The sequence below is a fragment of the Scardinius erythrophthalmus genome (assembly GCF_964197995.2).
Source record: "Scardinius erythrophthalmus genome assembly, chromosome: 11".
NCBI classification, from domain to species: domain Eukaryota; kingdom Metazoa; phylum Chordata; class Actinopteri; order Cypriniformes; family Leuciscidae; genus Scardinius; species Scardinius erythrophthalmus.
In genome coordinates, this window is record NC_138231.1 from 29,260,713 (window position 1) to 29,277,067 (window position 16,355).

The window sequence follows — 16,355 nt, forward strand, 5'->3', positions numbered from 1 at the left end:
CACATTCACATGGATGGGTTCGGAGAAACAGCTAACAAAGCCCTTCTGCAATTAATTCTGATTGCGTGACAGGTCTAAAGGCAGCAAAGGCGTCCCAGTCAGGTGAGCAGTGTTTTCCTACTGCGAGTTAACCTTATCTGTCAGGAATCATTTAGACAGGGCCGTCCCATATGTCACTCTAGCAACACACCAGCACGCTCATGATGTCAATGCACTTAACGTGAATTACACAATAAACATCCTTAAAGGAAGGGTAGGCAATTTTCAGAGCTGTGTAGGTAACATCAGCAGATGAAAGATCTGACAGACATAGGGCCCTATTTGAATGATTTAAGCGCATGATCTAAAGCGCACGGCGCAGGTGCACTTAGGTCGTGTCCTCATCCACTTTTTGCTAGTTTAACGACGGGAAAACTGGTCGACACGCCCGGAGCATGGTCTAAAAGAGTTGTCTCTATTCTCATAATGAGTAGGCCTAATGGGTGTGTTTTGGGCTTTACGTGCAATAAACCAATCAGAGTCATATCTCCCAGTCCCTTTAAATGCCAGTTGCGCTCGCACCGTGGCGGATTCGCTATTTACTTGGCGGAAATTGCAAGTGGAAAAACTGAACACTTCTTTAGCGAGGAAACGGATCTGCTCGTGTGAGAGGTTAAAGCGCGCAAGCAGACCATCTACGAGACAAGCTGGATTCAACCATATATTTATGTACACAATATTAATCTTTTACATTGTAATCCTTTTATTTTTAATATTTGGCTAGTTTGTGTGCTGCTGTCGTGTGTGTAATAAGCAGTTTACGCGCGTTGTGGACCTGTCTATAGGCTTACATTACTAATGCGCTCTTTAAATAACATAGCAACACGCAAACAATGCGCCAGAACACACCTCATTTTCAGACCAGCACACCCATGGCCATGGGCGCACAAATGGGGCAAATGTATAGCTATTTAAACAACGTGGCGCAGGACGTGAAAATGATAACTGCGTTGGGCTGAAACTAGCAAAAAACATAAGCGTTGCGCCTGTATAATAGGGCCCATAGAGACACAGCACAGACTTATATACACATGCAAATTGTCTAAACAGACTACTTTTAAATCTTCTGGGAAGTCTCACTCTCTCTAACACCCAAGATCATTAACTGAACTTTCTAAAAAAAAAGTCTGTCACTAATTGACAGGAGAACAGAGAAACAGGAACACAGCGTTCAAGTCATGATGGTGCTCATCATTATCTCACAGCAGAACACCTCAATCGGTGCTGATGTTGTGTGTGAGGACAGCCGTGGTCTGATGGTGTGAGAGGGAGTGAAAGAGCGCTCTGGGGTTGGGAAGCAGGTTGTTACTCCAGCACTTTTCCTCTGGGCCTATTCGAGCAGCCGGTCTTTCAGTCCAACATACCAACAGCAGGAGAGAACAGATGTTGCTTCTGGTGTAATGAAGAAGCCAGAGGCTATCAGATTATGCACAGCTTTAGATGGTCCTTTTTACTGATCCAGTTTGGGTTTCATCTTTTGGTTTGAAGACTAATAAAGGAACCGAATGAATGAAAAATTGCTTGTTCGGTGCTGCTTAAGTTCTTTAATGTTATACATGCATTCACCTTCTTCAGAGTCTCATTTATCACAAAAGAAAAGGAAATATTTCTCCTTTTTGATAGAACAACGTCAAAGCAGTGCTATTTTAATTTATTCATCACATGCTTTCTTAACAGTGACTTTTTAACAATTAACTAGCCAAAAAACAAACAAAAAACATTATATTATCATGTACTGGGGAAGAACAATGAAGCATCTTTTAAAATAACGCACTCAAGATAACTTGTTTCTACTGTATGTACAAGTTGCAAACTATTTTCATCATTTGCAAAGGACAAATTGATCTCCATATATGGACTGAATGCAAAACAAAATTTGATTAAAATGTAAAAAGTAATTGTCATTTAATTAGTCAGATTTTGCTCTTCATAGCTCTTAATTTCTAATTTTTTTAGAAAATATGATTTACTCACCATCATGTCATTCCAAACCTGTATGCTTTCTTTTATTTGATGGAAATATTTAATTATTTGTAAAAACAAAAAATTATATATATATATATTTTTTTTTTTTTTTCTAGGTTTAACTAAACTTTCTAAATTGGTTATTGTAGCGTTGCACTGTAAAAATGTATCAGTTGACTTAACTTAAAAAAGTGATGTAACCGTCGCTTTAAAATGAAATAATAAACTTAATGTGTCCTTAAAAAAATTAAGTTATGTGAACTTGACAACACCACATAACTTACATATTTTTTCCAATTACGCATGAAGTTTATTTACTTAATTTTAAGTCAATGGGTTTACTCAATTTTTTAGGTCGTCAACAGATCATTTTTACAGTGTGGGTTGAGACTGTCAATTGCTTAGAAATAAATTTTATTAAACTTCCTGTTACGAGAGGATTAAAAAGTGATTTTTTCCTGTATTGATTTAACATGTTAACTTGTCAATTCAGTCTTCAACTTGTCTTCATTTGGCAATGCCTCCAGCAGATAAAGAATTCAATGTTTACTTAACACATAATAATGAGAAATTCTTAGGAAGTTCAGTAATTAGACATTTTATTCGCCCAACAACGCAGCACACACTCCTAAAAACTGACCAAAAATGTATGGCTTGTCACATTCTAAAGTGCTTATTTGTTAGAGGCAGACATGCTTAAAACATAACACTTAAAAAAGACACGACAGCCAAAATGAGCCCAAGACTGTTTCAATTAAATAGACACAGAATTAAACATTTGGTCCTTGTTGCAAGCCTTGAAGTACACACAGTAAAGAGCATAAACATCTCCAGAAAACAGTAAGAATGTAACAGTCCTCAAAAATTTGATGTAGTTGTCAATGATCCCTACCATAATCTGGCACTATATAGAAGTTCGGAAATAAACACAGATTCAGTATTTGACTTTATGAACCTCAGAGGAAAAGTGAAACTATTCTTTTTATATTAAACTTAAAACATAAAGTAGTCATATTACATTGCCCTGTTTAAACATCACTTTTGGCTAAAAAGTAAAAACCATTTCTATGAAATACAAATGTACATTCATTTAATTTATACAAATTTGACTTTGCATTGGCTCTATCTTGGAATATGTATGGAAGCTTGTTTCCACCAGGAAATAAAATAGGTAATTGCGAAAAAAAATGTGAGTTTATATCTCTAATTCGCAGTAAAAAAAGTCTGAATTAAGAGATAAAAATCGCAATAACCGTTTTTATTACGTGGTGGAAACAAGCTTCCATAAATATCACACTAACCTCAGGCTTAAACAGACACGTGCAAATAAACGGTCAAATCATGCTTGAAATGAACCATCAACCATCATCAGAAAGAATAAAAATTTAAAAATAAAACTTTCAAGTGGACACAACATCTTTATCTTGAGAAATAAATAAGCTGAACATCAAGTGGTCAAATGCTGTCTTGCACCATTAAAATGATAAACCAGAATCGAAGCATGCCATTCAAATGCCTGACAGAATGCATGCACTCCACAAGCTTAACTGGAAATATCAGAGCTGTTGTTGCGGTTTCCGTATTTGTGATGAATGAAGAGGAGCACCACGCCGAGGAAGAAGCAGATGGAGCCCACCGTTATGTAGGCAATGCCCAAGAAGGGGTTTTTCCCTCCCATCCAGGAGATGGTGCTGAGGATCATACGCTTGCGGCCCTCAAAGCTGCGGACGGGGTAGTCTGAGGGGCAAGTGGTTGAGGAAACAATGTCAATTTAGAAGTTATTAAAGACCCCCTGAGGTGAAAATCAAGTTTTTAATGTTGTTTACATGTCGAGTGGATCAGGTAGCTATTCTGAGCTGGCGTGAGTGAGTGGAGGCGGGGCTAATTTGCATATTCATGAGTCCACGCATGCTAAATGAAGCAAGGGTGTAAAGTTACTTTCAAGCCATTTTAAGGCATGAAGAAAATATTTTCACAGGAAAAAAAACATTTAAATATGTAATTTTGATTATCAAAGATGAGTTTTAAGGGATAAAATTACTGACTGAGAGGGCAAACCCTCTTTTGGCGCTAAAAAACTACCTTCAGGATTTACTAAAGACACAGTGAAAAATTAGCGCTGAAAAGGCGTGAACAGGGTTATTTTTGTGGCTGACCTTATTATGCATTTGTAGGAGTTTCCCTTTCAGACGGAAAATTTATCAGAGGAAAGTATTTAATTGACTCATGCAAGGTGATTTACTAAGGTTTGCGCTCTGAAATTTACTGGTATTTGCACCATTATTTACCACCCAAAAAAACATTATGGAAATAATCCGGCTGTGTTCTTTAATTTGCGTGTCGTCAGCAGATCACGTGCTGAACTTTACACTCCCATCTGTGCTTTTGTGGAATTGCGCTCTCAAGCTAATTTGCCCTGTTTAATAAATCGTGTGTTTTGTTGTTAATATTTGGAGGTGAAATACTGGGTGTCACAATACAATCATCCAGTGTGTGCAAATTTAACAATGCATTTTCTGTATATGCAATGTATGGTTTGTAAATTGCATTTTAGAACTGAACTAATTTGTTTAAGAACTGGTACAGTTATTATGGCATAAAATTAATCCCTCCCTCATTTAAAACACTTGAAGTTATTCATTTATTATCATTAATCAGTTTTCGTTTTTTTTTAAAACCTTTTTAATAAATAAGTTCAAACACATAAAACAGTTTGTTTTATCACTCTCTATTGTTCATGGAATTCCTATGCCATTTTTAAATGGTTCTTGCATTAAATATTTGAATTACTAGTCAACAATAGCGGTTATGATTCCACGGATGGCAAAAAATATATATATTTTTTTTTTCGATTTCAGAGCAAATATACATTATTATTTAAAAGTTTGGGGTCAGGAAGATGTTTTTGGAAGAAGTCTCTTATACTCACCAAGGCTGCATTTATTTGATCAAAAACACAGTAAAACAGTAATATTGTGAAATATTAAGCATTCTATTTGAATAAATTAAAAAATATAATTTATTCCTGTGATGGTAAAGCTGTATTTTCAGCATCATTGCTCCAGTCTTCAGTGTCACATGATCCTTCAGAAATCATTCTAATATGATGATTTGCTGCTCAAGAAACATTTATTATTATCAATGTTCAAAACAAGCGTGCTGCTTAATATAGAACATTAAAATAAAAATCTTCTGTAAGATTATAAATATCTTTTCTGTCATTTTTGATCAATTTAATGCATCCTTGCTGAATAAATGTAATAATTTAATTCAAAAGAAAAATCTTTCTAACCCCAAACTTTTGAACGATAGTGTATACTACTTACCAAAGTCAAAGACAGATAGTGAAAATGCTTAATTTTAATTGAAAATAATCATTTGAATTACAAATAATATGATTAGCCTAGCAATTTGAATGAAAAGCTATCGGAATATGGTTTGATATTGTTGATCTCGTGCAGAATCGGAAATATTTCTTGTTCATTTTACTGTACATACTCCTTACACACACACACACACTGTTAGCTATCTCTCACGTTGTAAAGGTAAGCAATGCAAGGATACTGTAGGTGACTTCCAGGGTGTAGTTTCCTCTGGGCAGTGTGGGTGTCATGTTGTTCTTCTTCTGAATGATGCGGTAGAGCTTTCTGAAGGTGGGGAGGGCAGCCGTACGCATCCATACAATGAAATCCTCATTTATGAAGCCGTTGTTTTCTGAGTCCGTGTCTAGCTCATAAACAGGCTTGAGCCAGTTGACCGGCTTCGCGGTGTCTGGAAGATGAGGAGAGTTTTAGTTCGAGATATGGGAGAACATACGCCAATTCATCACAGTAAACATGTAAGTCTATATATAGAATTATACCTTTAAAAACAGCAGTAAGATTACTGCCAGCAGGATTTCTGAACTTCACGTGTTTGTCCGTCCACCATGCGATCCCTTTTTTGATCAGTGGAATTGTTTTTTTTGTTCCATTGGGATCAATGTAAAACAAGTCCAATGTGTCTGAAGCAAAGAGTGAAAGAGACAATCGATATTAGAACTCTTGAGGAAACAGTCTCGCACGATGGCAAGTATTCAGACCCAGGTCTTACCATTAAACATGCTGTTAGCAATGGCTCCACACGGGGCTATTGGCTTTTCATTAACGCGGTACGGCTCACATTCTTTGCTTGGATCCTGAAATATATAAGATACGCTTTGAGCTTCATATATAACATACAATCAAGTACGTTTTTTATTCAGGAAGCAGTAGACTTGTTGTAACCGGTGACAGCTGTTTAAAGTTCATTAAAAGCAACAAGGTCTCTTGGTGATTGACAGGGCTATAATAGGTGTGGAGATGTTTTAAACCCATAATGACAAACCCTGCTCTCATGCAGCACTTGCTGACATAGTGTTGACATCTGTCAGCGCTGGCGAAGCATACTATGCTGTCAAACACGTCAGACAGCTGAGCTCAAAACTAGGAGAACTATTTAGTTTCTATTTGCTTCGTCATTAAAACTAGGGCTGTCTATATATCATTAAACTGAAAGACAAGAGTGTCAATAGATAGATAGTGTAATAGATGTTGAAAAATGCTGCCTCCACAGGAAGCATTCGGAAGTAGGAAGGCAACAGGGCACGTCCGAATCCAATGATCACTTCACATCCTTTCTACCGAGATCCCTTCATCTGAGTGATTTTTGTAGGCAGCGGCATAGATGTGTCCTTCGCTGCCTATTAGGCTATATCCCACAATCATGTGCGTTCAGTTCCATAACAGTTAAACTAAAAAAATACGGATGTCATCTGAAAGTTGTGTTTAGTGGTCAGTTTGAGTGTAAAATTGACATTTTTGGCTAACTTTTTCCACTTTTGATATCATTTCTAGTGAGAACTTAGTATCGCAGTAATTCAATATTTGCTTAGTTATCACCAAAGCTCTATGCTGCCTCAGAAGTCTGTCCAAAATCAGTTTCGTAAGATACCTTCATGCGCAAACACAGCCTGCAAAGTCATTGCCTGAATGGGCAGCGAGGCAACAAGAGTATAGATCTGTATCTGTGTAGATATATAGAGTTACAGATAGATAGATAGATTCAAACAGTAATACCTTAAGTGAGTTAAGGTCTCCATTGAGTTGGCTGTCATCTCTGGACTTCACATACCGTCGATGGTTTTGGTAGAAATTTGATAGGCCATAGTACATGAACACATTACTCTGAGGACATAAAGTTAGAGTCGTGAACTGGCATTGTTGTGAAAGCTCATCAATTAACCCACCAGTAAAATATCTTCTATAAATAACTAAACTGAGAAACTTTGGATTTAAAATGCGTGTCAGATGTTATCAGGAAAAACAAGGCCTTTCGTTTCCTCATAGTACAACTAAAAGTGATTGATGAAACTACTAACAAAAGTACTATGGTACTATGTTTCTACATAATGACCAAAACCATGTAGCAATGAATATGATAATTTAATACCTATCAAAGTGTGAGAGACCTCCAATTTATTAGCCGCAATGAGTAAATAACTAAAAGAATAACAGTGTAGTAAACGGTTTAACTATTTGTGCTACAAACCAGTGTTTTTATGAGTACTTTAATAAATTAAAACAATATGGTAATAAATAACAGTTTGCAATATCAAGTAGCATAACAGACTGTTTTTGTGCAGCTAAAAAACACTGGAAGCAGCTGACACCAGAAACCTTGTACACAAGTTAAATATAGCCTAATTTTAATATGCAAAAGCTTGAATGATTTGAAACATGAGAGGTAGAAGATGGTAGAAGGCTTCAGAATACATGGAACATTATAATATAGAACACAAGTCAATTATGAGTATGTTAAGACGCTTTTGTGCAGTATTTGTTGTTGCGTTTTTGTCCTTTTAACACTTCGACATTCAATGGCTACTAAAAAGTTTCATTGTATGGGGGGAAAAACTGAGCATGGGTCCTTCTTCAACTTTAATGCACGTTATGTTCAGGGTTCTAAATTAACTTTTTTGATCACCAGCCAATGTGGCTGGTAACTTTCTAAAGTTACCAGCCAATCAGAATATCCACTAGCCAATTTTTTTTTTTTTTTTTTTTTTTTTGAGTAGGCTATACATGTGGCAATCCTGACAATACATGATGACATTATTGTGATCAAACACTAGCCATTCACGACCCGTCAGCCATTTGGCATTACATTTTCTTTTCTTAGTTTCTCTGTCCTACCCTCCTCATCCCCTGCCTCGTTCCTCTTCTCGCCCCCAGAAGTCTGTCCAAACCACTGCCGCATTTCGTTTAATATTAACCTACTTTACTAGCCAACTCCGTTTGTCTTATTTCTTGTGTTTTCTGTGTCCGTTCGTTTCCATGGTTTCTCGCAAACTTTAGGCTAAAGAAAACTCAGAAAAAAAGTTTCTGTAATTAACAGAAGAAAGACAATATAAGTTACACTGTAGTTTCCACAAGTGTAATGGCTGCCAACATTAACAGACGATTTTGCAAAAAAATAAATAAAATAAAAATAAAACCAAAAATGTTCCGTCCCGCCCCTCCGTGTTCGGCGATCAGGTTTCGTTCTCTCGCAGCTAGTAACTTCACGAGCGTGTCTTTTCCGCTCTGTGTGTGCGCCGTTCTCTTCCGTGTGTGTGTGTGTGTGTGTGTGTGTCGGCGCGCTGCGCTCTCTGCTCAATGTTCTGCTCTGTCGTTAACGGGCCAAATGCTCGAATCATGTACCGCTCGGCGATCACGCACTGGAAAAGCGTGAAATTTAGAGGTGGATAAACGCAATTTACACACTTAGGAGAAATGCTATTTCCGAATTTTGGGAGGTGCGTAAACGGCGTTTACGTGCGTTTAGCCTCCACTACATCCCTGCATGTAATGCCTCATGCATCACCGGCCAAACTGGCTAGTAAGTTTTTATTAACACCCGCCAAAATGAATTTTAACCCGCATTTGGCGGGTTGGCGGGTGTTAATTTAGAACCCTGGTTATGTTCCAGCTAGTTGATGGTTTTTGGGTTATTTTCAGTTCCTATTTACACTTCTGACTGTTGCTTCATATGTCAGGCTTTAAAGCAACAACATGTAACTTTTCAACCTTCATAATATATTTCCAAGACCCTTGTGATAGTACATCGACTTACAATAGGTTGAATGAGACGTCTGCCAGAGCCTGACGGGGTCTGTATCGCTTTTACTGGCACTATGTAACTTCGGGGTGCGGGTAGTAACCAGAGCTCAAAAAGAACTACAAAATTCGACTGCTTTACGGCATACGTCACTTTGCCCACCACTTCCTCAAATGTGGCCAACCAGCGCGTTTGTTTTCGTACGTCTGTTTTCGTCATGGCTGAAGCAGCAGCGAAACGTAAGAAGTCCAAGGTTTTGTCGGAGTAGAGTCGAAAGAGGAAAAGGGAGAGTGATAAACTGAAAGGCAGGACGAGGATCAATATGGGTCGAGCGTTTGCTCGCTGGCGTTAGCTTATGGAGGAGGAGAGTTACCAGACCGATGCTGACTTGGCCGTCATGCTGTTGAACTAGTAAGTAACTGTAAATTGCTTGCATACTATCTTTAGTTTTTCTAATCTGTTGTCTGCCTGGCTACGTTATGGAAACTATCTGGTCCTCCATTTATTTATCTTCATGAATCAGCTAGTAGATGAGCGAATTATCAATCTGGTAGCAAGTAAACACTAACATGCGTTAGTTTTAGATGGTTAGGATGCTATCGCTATCATTCTCGTTCAGATTTGAGCATTGCAATCGACATGCAAATCGCAAATGTTTGAGTTAAAATGTTTAGTCTACTAAACATGTATAAATTATGAAAGGGGGAAGATTAATAATTTTATCATTGCCCATATGAAAAAAAAACCTGCATGCTTCATATACAGTAACCGTAAATCATTTTACGACAGCGGTAATGGACAATTCCGCTTCCAACCTGTAGGGCGACCGCAGAGGAAAAGTTCCATGTTGTTGCTTTAATAAACGGTTAAGTCACATGGAGTTGGAACAACATTGAGAGTGAGTAAAAGACAAAACGTTTATTTTGGCTAAACCATCCCCTGAAAAGGAATGCCGCATAATGGACAGGTCACAAACACGCACTCACCTCGAAAGGCTGGTCGAGAAAGAAGGACAGGACACATTTGCATGGAGTCGTGCTGTTCCAGCTGAAGTTTTGAGAGCAGTTAAAACACGGGCTGGACATGTCAGTCCCGGTATATTCAATCTGTAAAGCAGAGAAACATGCTTAACACGCGGTTACATACACCTCACGACGTACGAGTGAACAGTAGACGTCTATTAGCTGTGTGTTTGTTAGTAAAATGACACTACACACACTGCAACAGACTCAAACCTCAATCTCTTTGATGTTGTTGGACGTCACGAAGAGGCCGATTCCTATGGGAATGAAGATGAGGCCGATGACGAAGAATGCGGGCAACACGGTCCCCGCGGTCAAGATGGGCTGCCAGGCCGGCAAACGCTGCTGTTTGAAGGCGGTGTTGTCGGGCTTTCTGGTCCGGATGGCGGTTCCGCCGAGCCCCGAGGATCCGGAGAGATGACCGTCTTCCTCTTTCGCGTTGTAGCTGGCCGCCATAATCGCCGTAATTACCAGCTCACAGCTCCAGTATTTGTGTTAAAACACACGATTCCCCTATTAAAGACACGTAATTATTATAAAAGTGTTTTATATGTCCGCTGCAGTGGATTATCTTCACTGCGGCCTTCTCTCCGGGTTATATGGGAAACTAAAGTTGCTTGTTTTGTTTGAGGCGGTGCAGTGCTACAGGAAGTGTCAGCTTGTGTGATTCGCGAATCATGTATATGATCCGGTCCATTTGATTCAGTTGAACTGATTTGCGAAATAGCTTTTGAATCACTGAGCTGAAATTAGTGTCAGAGTTTTGTTTGTTGGAATTGTACTTAAGCTTGATTGTACTTAGTTTAAGGCAGCAACTTTTTTTTTTTACCATGAGTTGGGTAAAATTCTATTGTGGTGAATGAGAGACTACATTAAATATATGTTTGTGTTCCAATGTGCTCAAATAGCAAAAGAAAAACTTTCAATTATTAAATTTTTTTGTAATTTGATGCAAAGGCAATATACTACAGTAAGTATAGTATTATAAATATACATACAACTTTGCAGGATTTACAATGCTGATGAGCGTGTGAAAAGGTTCCATTGAGTGAGAAAAATATTTTACTAAATAAATATATTAACAGTTAACATGTTAACTTAAGATATTAATTAAACTCAAATATTACATGTGGCCTATGTGAGCTCGATCATTTTTAAAACATTTACAACATAATATTATACTTTTTTAATTCTGTTTAGACTGTCAAGTCAGACATCATAAAATCAATTGGATTTATGTTTAATAATGTTTAATAACAACAGGTGAAGAACAAATGAATGAACAACAAAAATGTCAAAACAAAGTAGATTTTGGTTAATATTTAATTATACATTTTCAGATCATATTCAACTCAATAAATGTCTCTGGCTAGAAATCATTATTAGACAGCGTTTACAAGAAATCAAATCAAAACCTCGAAAATTTCACGTAGGCTATAGGCTATGTGCAAATTTTCAGTTCTGAATATACACTGTAAAAAGTGATCAGTTGACAACTTAAAAAAGTGAGGAAACTCGTAATTGAAAAAAAAAAAGTTACGTGGAATTGTCAAGTTCACAAAACTTATTATTTATTTTTTTCAATTAGTAGGCCTATGCATGAAGTTTATTAATTAATAGTTTTAAGGCAACAGATTTCCTCACTTGTTTAAGTTAAGTCAACTAAACACTTTTTACAGTGAACCTGTTACTGATGAACGTGATGATTAAAGGTATTGGTGAATCAGTTTTTTTAAATGGTTTACTGAACCGAACCGATTCGTTCAAATGAATCGGACATCTGTCAGGCGTCATACCACATGACACCACCACACAGAAACGTTAGCAGCGAATTAGAAAGAAATAGTATTAGAATTGTATATACTTTTATAACAAACCAATTGTTAAATATCAACCTTTATTATTGTTGTTTTATTTAAAAAAAAAAGCTGGTCAAAACACATATATTTCAAACTAATTAAAGAAAGGCAGCATGTAAAGCAAATATACAGATTTTTTTAAGTGTTTACTAATGGCCTTTATGACATTATTCTGTGGTGTAATAAATCTTTTTTTTTTTACCTTCATGCAATATTCACAACCACCTGTGTTTATCTCTCTCTTAAATACACATTTTATTAAAAATATAATATGTTTTATAATTTTATATCAGAAATTCTGCACATCATTTTCACACTAGTAGCGACATTTAGATAGGCTACTCCTCTCTAAATGCCTCTATTGTGTAACTTATGTGTGGAATTTCTATAAATTCTATACATATGCAAATATTCTAGCAAACAATCAGTTCTAATAATCAATGTGTTGGATGCAGGAGAAATGGGCAGCAACAAAGATCGACTTTGACAAGTGCCAAATTGTTATAGCAAGGTGATGGGTCAGAGTATCTCTGAAATGGCAAGGCGTGTGGGTTGATCCCAGTCAGCAGTGGTGAGAATTTACCAACAGAGTCCGAGGAGGGACAAACCACAAACCAGCAACATGGTGTAGGGCGTCCAAGGCTCATCGATGCATGAGGGCAACCAATGCTATTCCGTCTGGTCCGAGCCAACAGAAGGTCTACTGAGGCACAAGTCACACACAATTTTAATGATGGGTATGGGAGGAATGTGTCACACACACATTGATTCACACTCTGCTGCATATGGTGCTGCGTAGCTGCAGACCAATCAGAGTGTTGACCTATGTTGACCTCTGTTCGGCATCTATAATGGACACATGAGCTTCAGAATTGAATGTGTCTGAAGTGTGATGCTTTGCTGGGACACCCTGCCTGAGTACAGGCACACCCCTTCATGACACCTGTGTTCCCTGGTGGAAGTGGCCATGTTTCAGCAGGGCCCTGATACACTACACATTGTTTAGGAATGGTTTGAGGAACATGATGTAGAGTTCAGGGTGTTGACCAAGCCTCCAAATTCCCCAGATCACAATCCAATTGAGAATCTGTGGGATTAAGTTTGATCAATGGCTCCACCTCACAACCCACAGGACTTGAAGGATCTACTACTAATGTCTTGGTGACAGACTACAGGACACCTTCAGTGGTTTTGTAGAGTCCATGCCTCGGCGGGTTGGCGCTGTTTTAGAAGTACGCAGAGGACCAACAGTATATTAGGCAGGTGGTCATAATATTTTGGCTCATGGGGTATATATTCAAATATTATATATAATACTAAAATATATATATTTAAATAAAATATACTATTTGGCATTTTCTGTAGGCTATGTGGTTCAATTCACAGTCAGCATTTAGAAGGTGCACTATTTGAACCACAAGATGGAGCAGGAGACCAAAGCAACGACTTAAACAGGAACAGGTTCTCTCAATAACAGGAGTGGAGACTAAACTTGCAGTATTTTATCAAAGCTGTGTTTATGCCAAACCTCTTTTCCATTCAAAGTTCCAAGTTCCTTATCATGCAGGTGTAGACCTCCAGACTTGCGCGCCTTAAAAAACCCTATATATTTTTCAAGGTCTTACATGCTCTTTTATAGTTTGTCAGCCTATGATTTCTGCTCACAACTTTGATTCTTTTTATCCAATAACTTCCCCTTCTCTGACTTTGTGATTTCTTTATCTTTGTCCTCCACTCTCTTTTCACAACTTGCCTTTGCTTACTTCATCCCTAAGGTCCCTTTTTCCTTCTGAGCTTCACTTTTGTTGTTCTTTGATTGCTCAGTCCAAAAAGTTGGCCAACTTTTATACACTGTCAGCTCTGCCCGTTCCTGAACTGCTGTACTAGCAGTCAGCTCCTCACAATCCTGAGCAAACTTGGCTGGGATTTATCTACTGTGCTACCCTCCAACCTTTTGGGTCATTTAGCTGTCTTGTTCAGCTTTGCTGTTGACAGCCTCAAGACACTGCTTTGCCGAAATCCTAGGACAGTGTAATCTTTTTGTATGTGTGAAACTGACACTTATTCACCAACATCAATGCAAATGATTCCAGCTATATCATCTTTCTATTCTCCTTATAAATGATTTATCCATGCATATCATTATTTAAATATATATATATCTTTAATCAAAGTAAGATCCTGTGACCATCACAATGGGGAAGGAAAGATTATCGCAAGCAACTTCCATTTCATGCCTACTTTAAACGAAAGCCTATATCGTATTGATCGCCTCTATGCAGTTAAGGGTTAAAAAAATGATTTTCAGAATGCTGAATAAGCTAGATACTAAAATAATCTCTTTTGGTTCCCATGTGGAAAATCCTGTTTGGTTCCCTGGTGGTGTATCTTTCAGTGAAGTATCTTATGGCTGCCGCAAGGGTGTTTAGCCTAAGCTGAAAATTCAGTGTGAGTGTAAAATTACATTATGGAAAAATTCATCTGTTGTTTTGATATTTTGAGAAATTGGACACACTGTGTTAATGTATATGAGTTGAATAAAAAGAAGGGGATTCCTTATGGGATATGTCCTTCAAAGTGAGTCAGATAAATTAAATCCTCTCCCGTGGCCTTATGGGAAAGTAAAGTGTCCATCATATGCTCACTTGACTTTGGAATCTCACTACTGTTTTATAAATACTGTAAATCTGGACATGCATCATGTTTAACCAAGTAAATTGTAGAGAACTAGCCATATTTGAATGCAGCCACACTTATCCACTGTGAAAAAAAACTTTTTTTTTTATCTTATACAAAATATATATTTTCAAAGTAATTGTTACTCTAAAATTGCTAGAAAATCAAAACCATATGCCTAGCCAAGTTGTGCTCCAAATTTGAGGTTGATATTCCAAAAATTTAAGTTCCCATGAGATTTTGTTTAGGCGCTGTACCAAAAATAGCCACCCATTGTCACCCACATTCCATTGATTTATTTTTTGATGCGTTCTCCTGTAACAAATTAATAAATATCTGTCACAATATCAGTTCTATCACAAAACAGCTGCCACATATGGAACCTTGAGTCTCAGACTGACGATATGCGTCTTGTCAAGATTAGAAAACTTTGATTTTGTAATATGAAACATGACACCGCCAACTTGGAGGAGGAGTCCGCTAGAAGGTTTTAAAGTAAACGGTTCAAAACGGTTTTCACAGGATGAATTTTGAGTTTTTTTATCTTTTGAATGATACCAATTTATGTGTCTTTACACTGTTTTGCGGGCTCACAGGAACAATTCACTTATAATGACAGAGACCGCTGAAATCTATTTTATGGATAGGCCTACATGATGCAACGAAAGGGCAAAGAAGCTAGTTAGGTCTTTAGAGTGGTCTGAAGTTGCTCACCTGGTTCAGAGAAGGGAACCGAAGATGAACAGGGTCTGGAAATCGGACTTTTCCAAACCAGTCTGAAATCTTGCACGCCTCTGCAGAGCTGCAGTGAAGCATGCAAAACAATCCAGCATGGAAACACTGTCGTCTCCTCTTTTCCTCACAACTTTTCTGCTTTCTCAGCAGGAGATATTGAAATGCTAAACCACCATGATTAATCAACCGCTTGTAGCTGGAGACACCATAAGCTGCTTGGCCAAGAGAGACACAAACAGACAGCAAGGGGCCTGGATGCTCTCAGGGTCTGAACGAAGTATGCTAATAAAACAAGAACTGTTGGTGAGAAGCTATTCAATCAATGATTTCCACTGACTCTTGAAAAAAGAGGAACAGTAAAGCAAATATGTAAACCTAAATACTGGTGGTGGTACATGGAAACTTCAGCTTAATCTCCCTTTATGAATGATTCAGGTGCCAGTAACATCAGTATTATGTTAGCTACTACATTGCTCTTTTATGTACATGATGTATAAACAACTCCAACATTTGGTCGAATTTCAGATAATGTCTTTAAAGGGATAGTTCACTTTGAAATTAAATTTTGGTATGTTTTAGCTTACCTCAAGGGCATCCAAGATGTAGGTGTCTTTGTTTCCGCAGTAGTTTCAATTTTGATATTTTTAGGTCAAACCGTTCTTGTCTGTCAGTCATTTAATGCAGGTCTGTGGTCACTGTCTCAAAGAGCATGCACAGAGTCCAAATTAAACAATTCCCCATCGTAAGTACACATTGATGGCCTAAGACACGAAACGAGCGGTTTGTGTGAAAAAACGAACAGTATTTATATCGTTTTTACCTCTACACAACCACGTCCAAGTGATCTGAGCGCTTCCTGGTGTGTGACGTGTGCGCGCGTTCTGGTTTAGTCTGCGCAAGCGCCGGAAAGTGCACAAGAGGTGAAAACTATTGGACTTCTCTG

General features: G+C 37.8%; 1 protein-coding gene across 3 annotated transcripts; it reads right to left on the minus strand.

The window, feature by feature from the left end:
- Positions 1-2,763: 2,763 nt before the first annotated feature.
- tmem30ab (transmembrane protein 30Ab) lies at positions 2,764-10,846 on the minus strand. Of its 3 annotated transcripts, none has more exons than XR_014031021.1 (8): positions 10,356-10,846; positions 10,107-10,226; positions 7,101-7,208; positions 6,097-6,181; positions 5,867-6,007; positions 5,569-5,775; positions 3,350-3,741; positions 2,764-3,149 (listed from the first exon to the last, which is right to left on the minus strand). XR_014031021.1 is itself a non-coding variant. In XM_081377801.1 (7 exons), exons 1-7 carry the CDS (start codon positions 10,596-10,598, stop codon positions 3,548-3,550), a joined length of 1,098 nt encoding a protein of 365 aa, XP_081233927.1. In that variant the 5' UTR covers positions 10,599-10,846; the 3' UTR covers positions 2,764-3,547. The 3 variants fall into 3 exon arrangements, 1 of the variants encoding a protein (XP_081233927.1); XR_014031022.1 differs by having other exon boundaries at positions 3,313-3,741; XM_081377801.1 differs by having other exon boundaries at positions 2,764-3,741.
- Between the last annotated feature and the right edge of the window lie 5,509 nt (positions 10,847-16,355).

What these genes read in the sequence shown, in the direction of transcription:
- tmem30ab (XM_081377801.1), bottom strand. Translation starts at nt 10,598, where the DNA reads ATGGCGGCCAGCTACAACGCGAAAGAGGAAGACGGTCATCTCTCCGGA. An exon ending in ACAACATCAAAGAGATTGAG is followed by an intron (nt 10,227 to 10,355) that starts GTTTGAGTCTGT and finishes TCTGCTTTACAG; the next exon opens with ATTGAATATACCGGGACTGA. An exon ending in GAGACCTTAACTCACTTAAG is followed by an intron (nt 6,182 to 7,100) that starts GTATTACTGTTT and finishes TATATATTTCAG; the next exon opens with GATCCAAGCAAAGAATGTGA.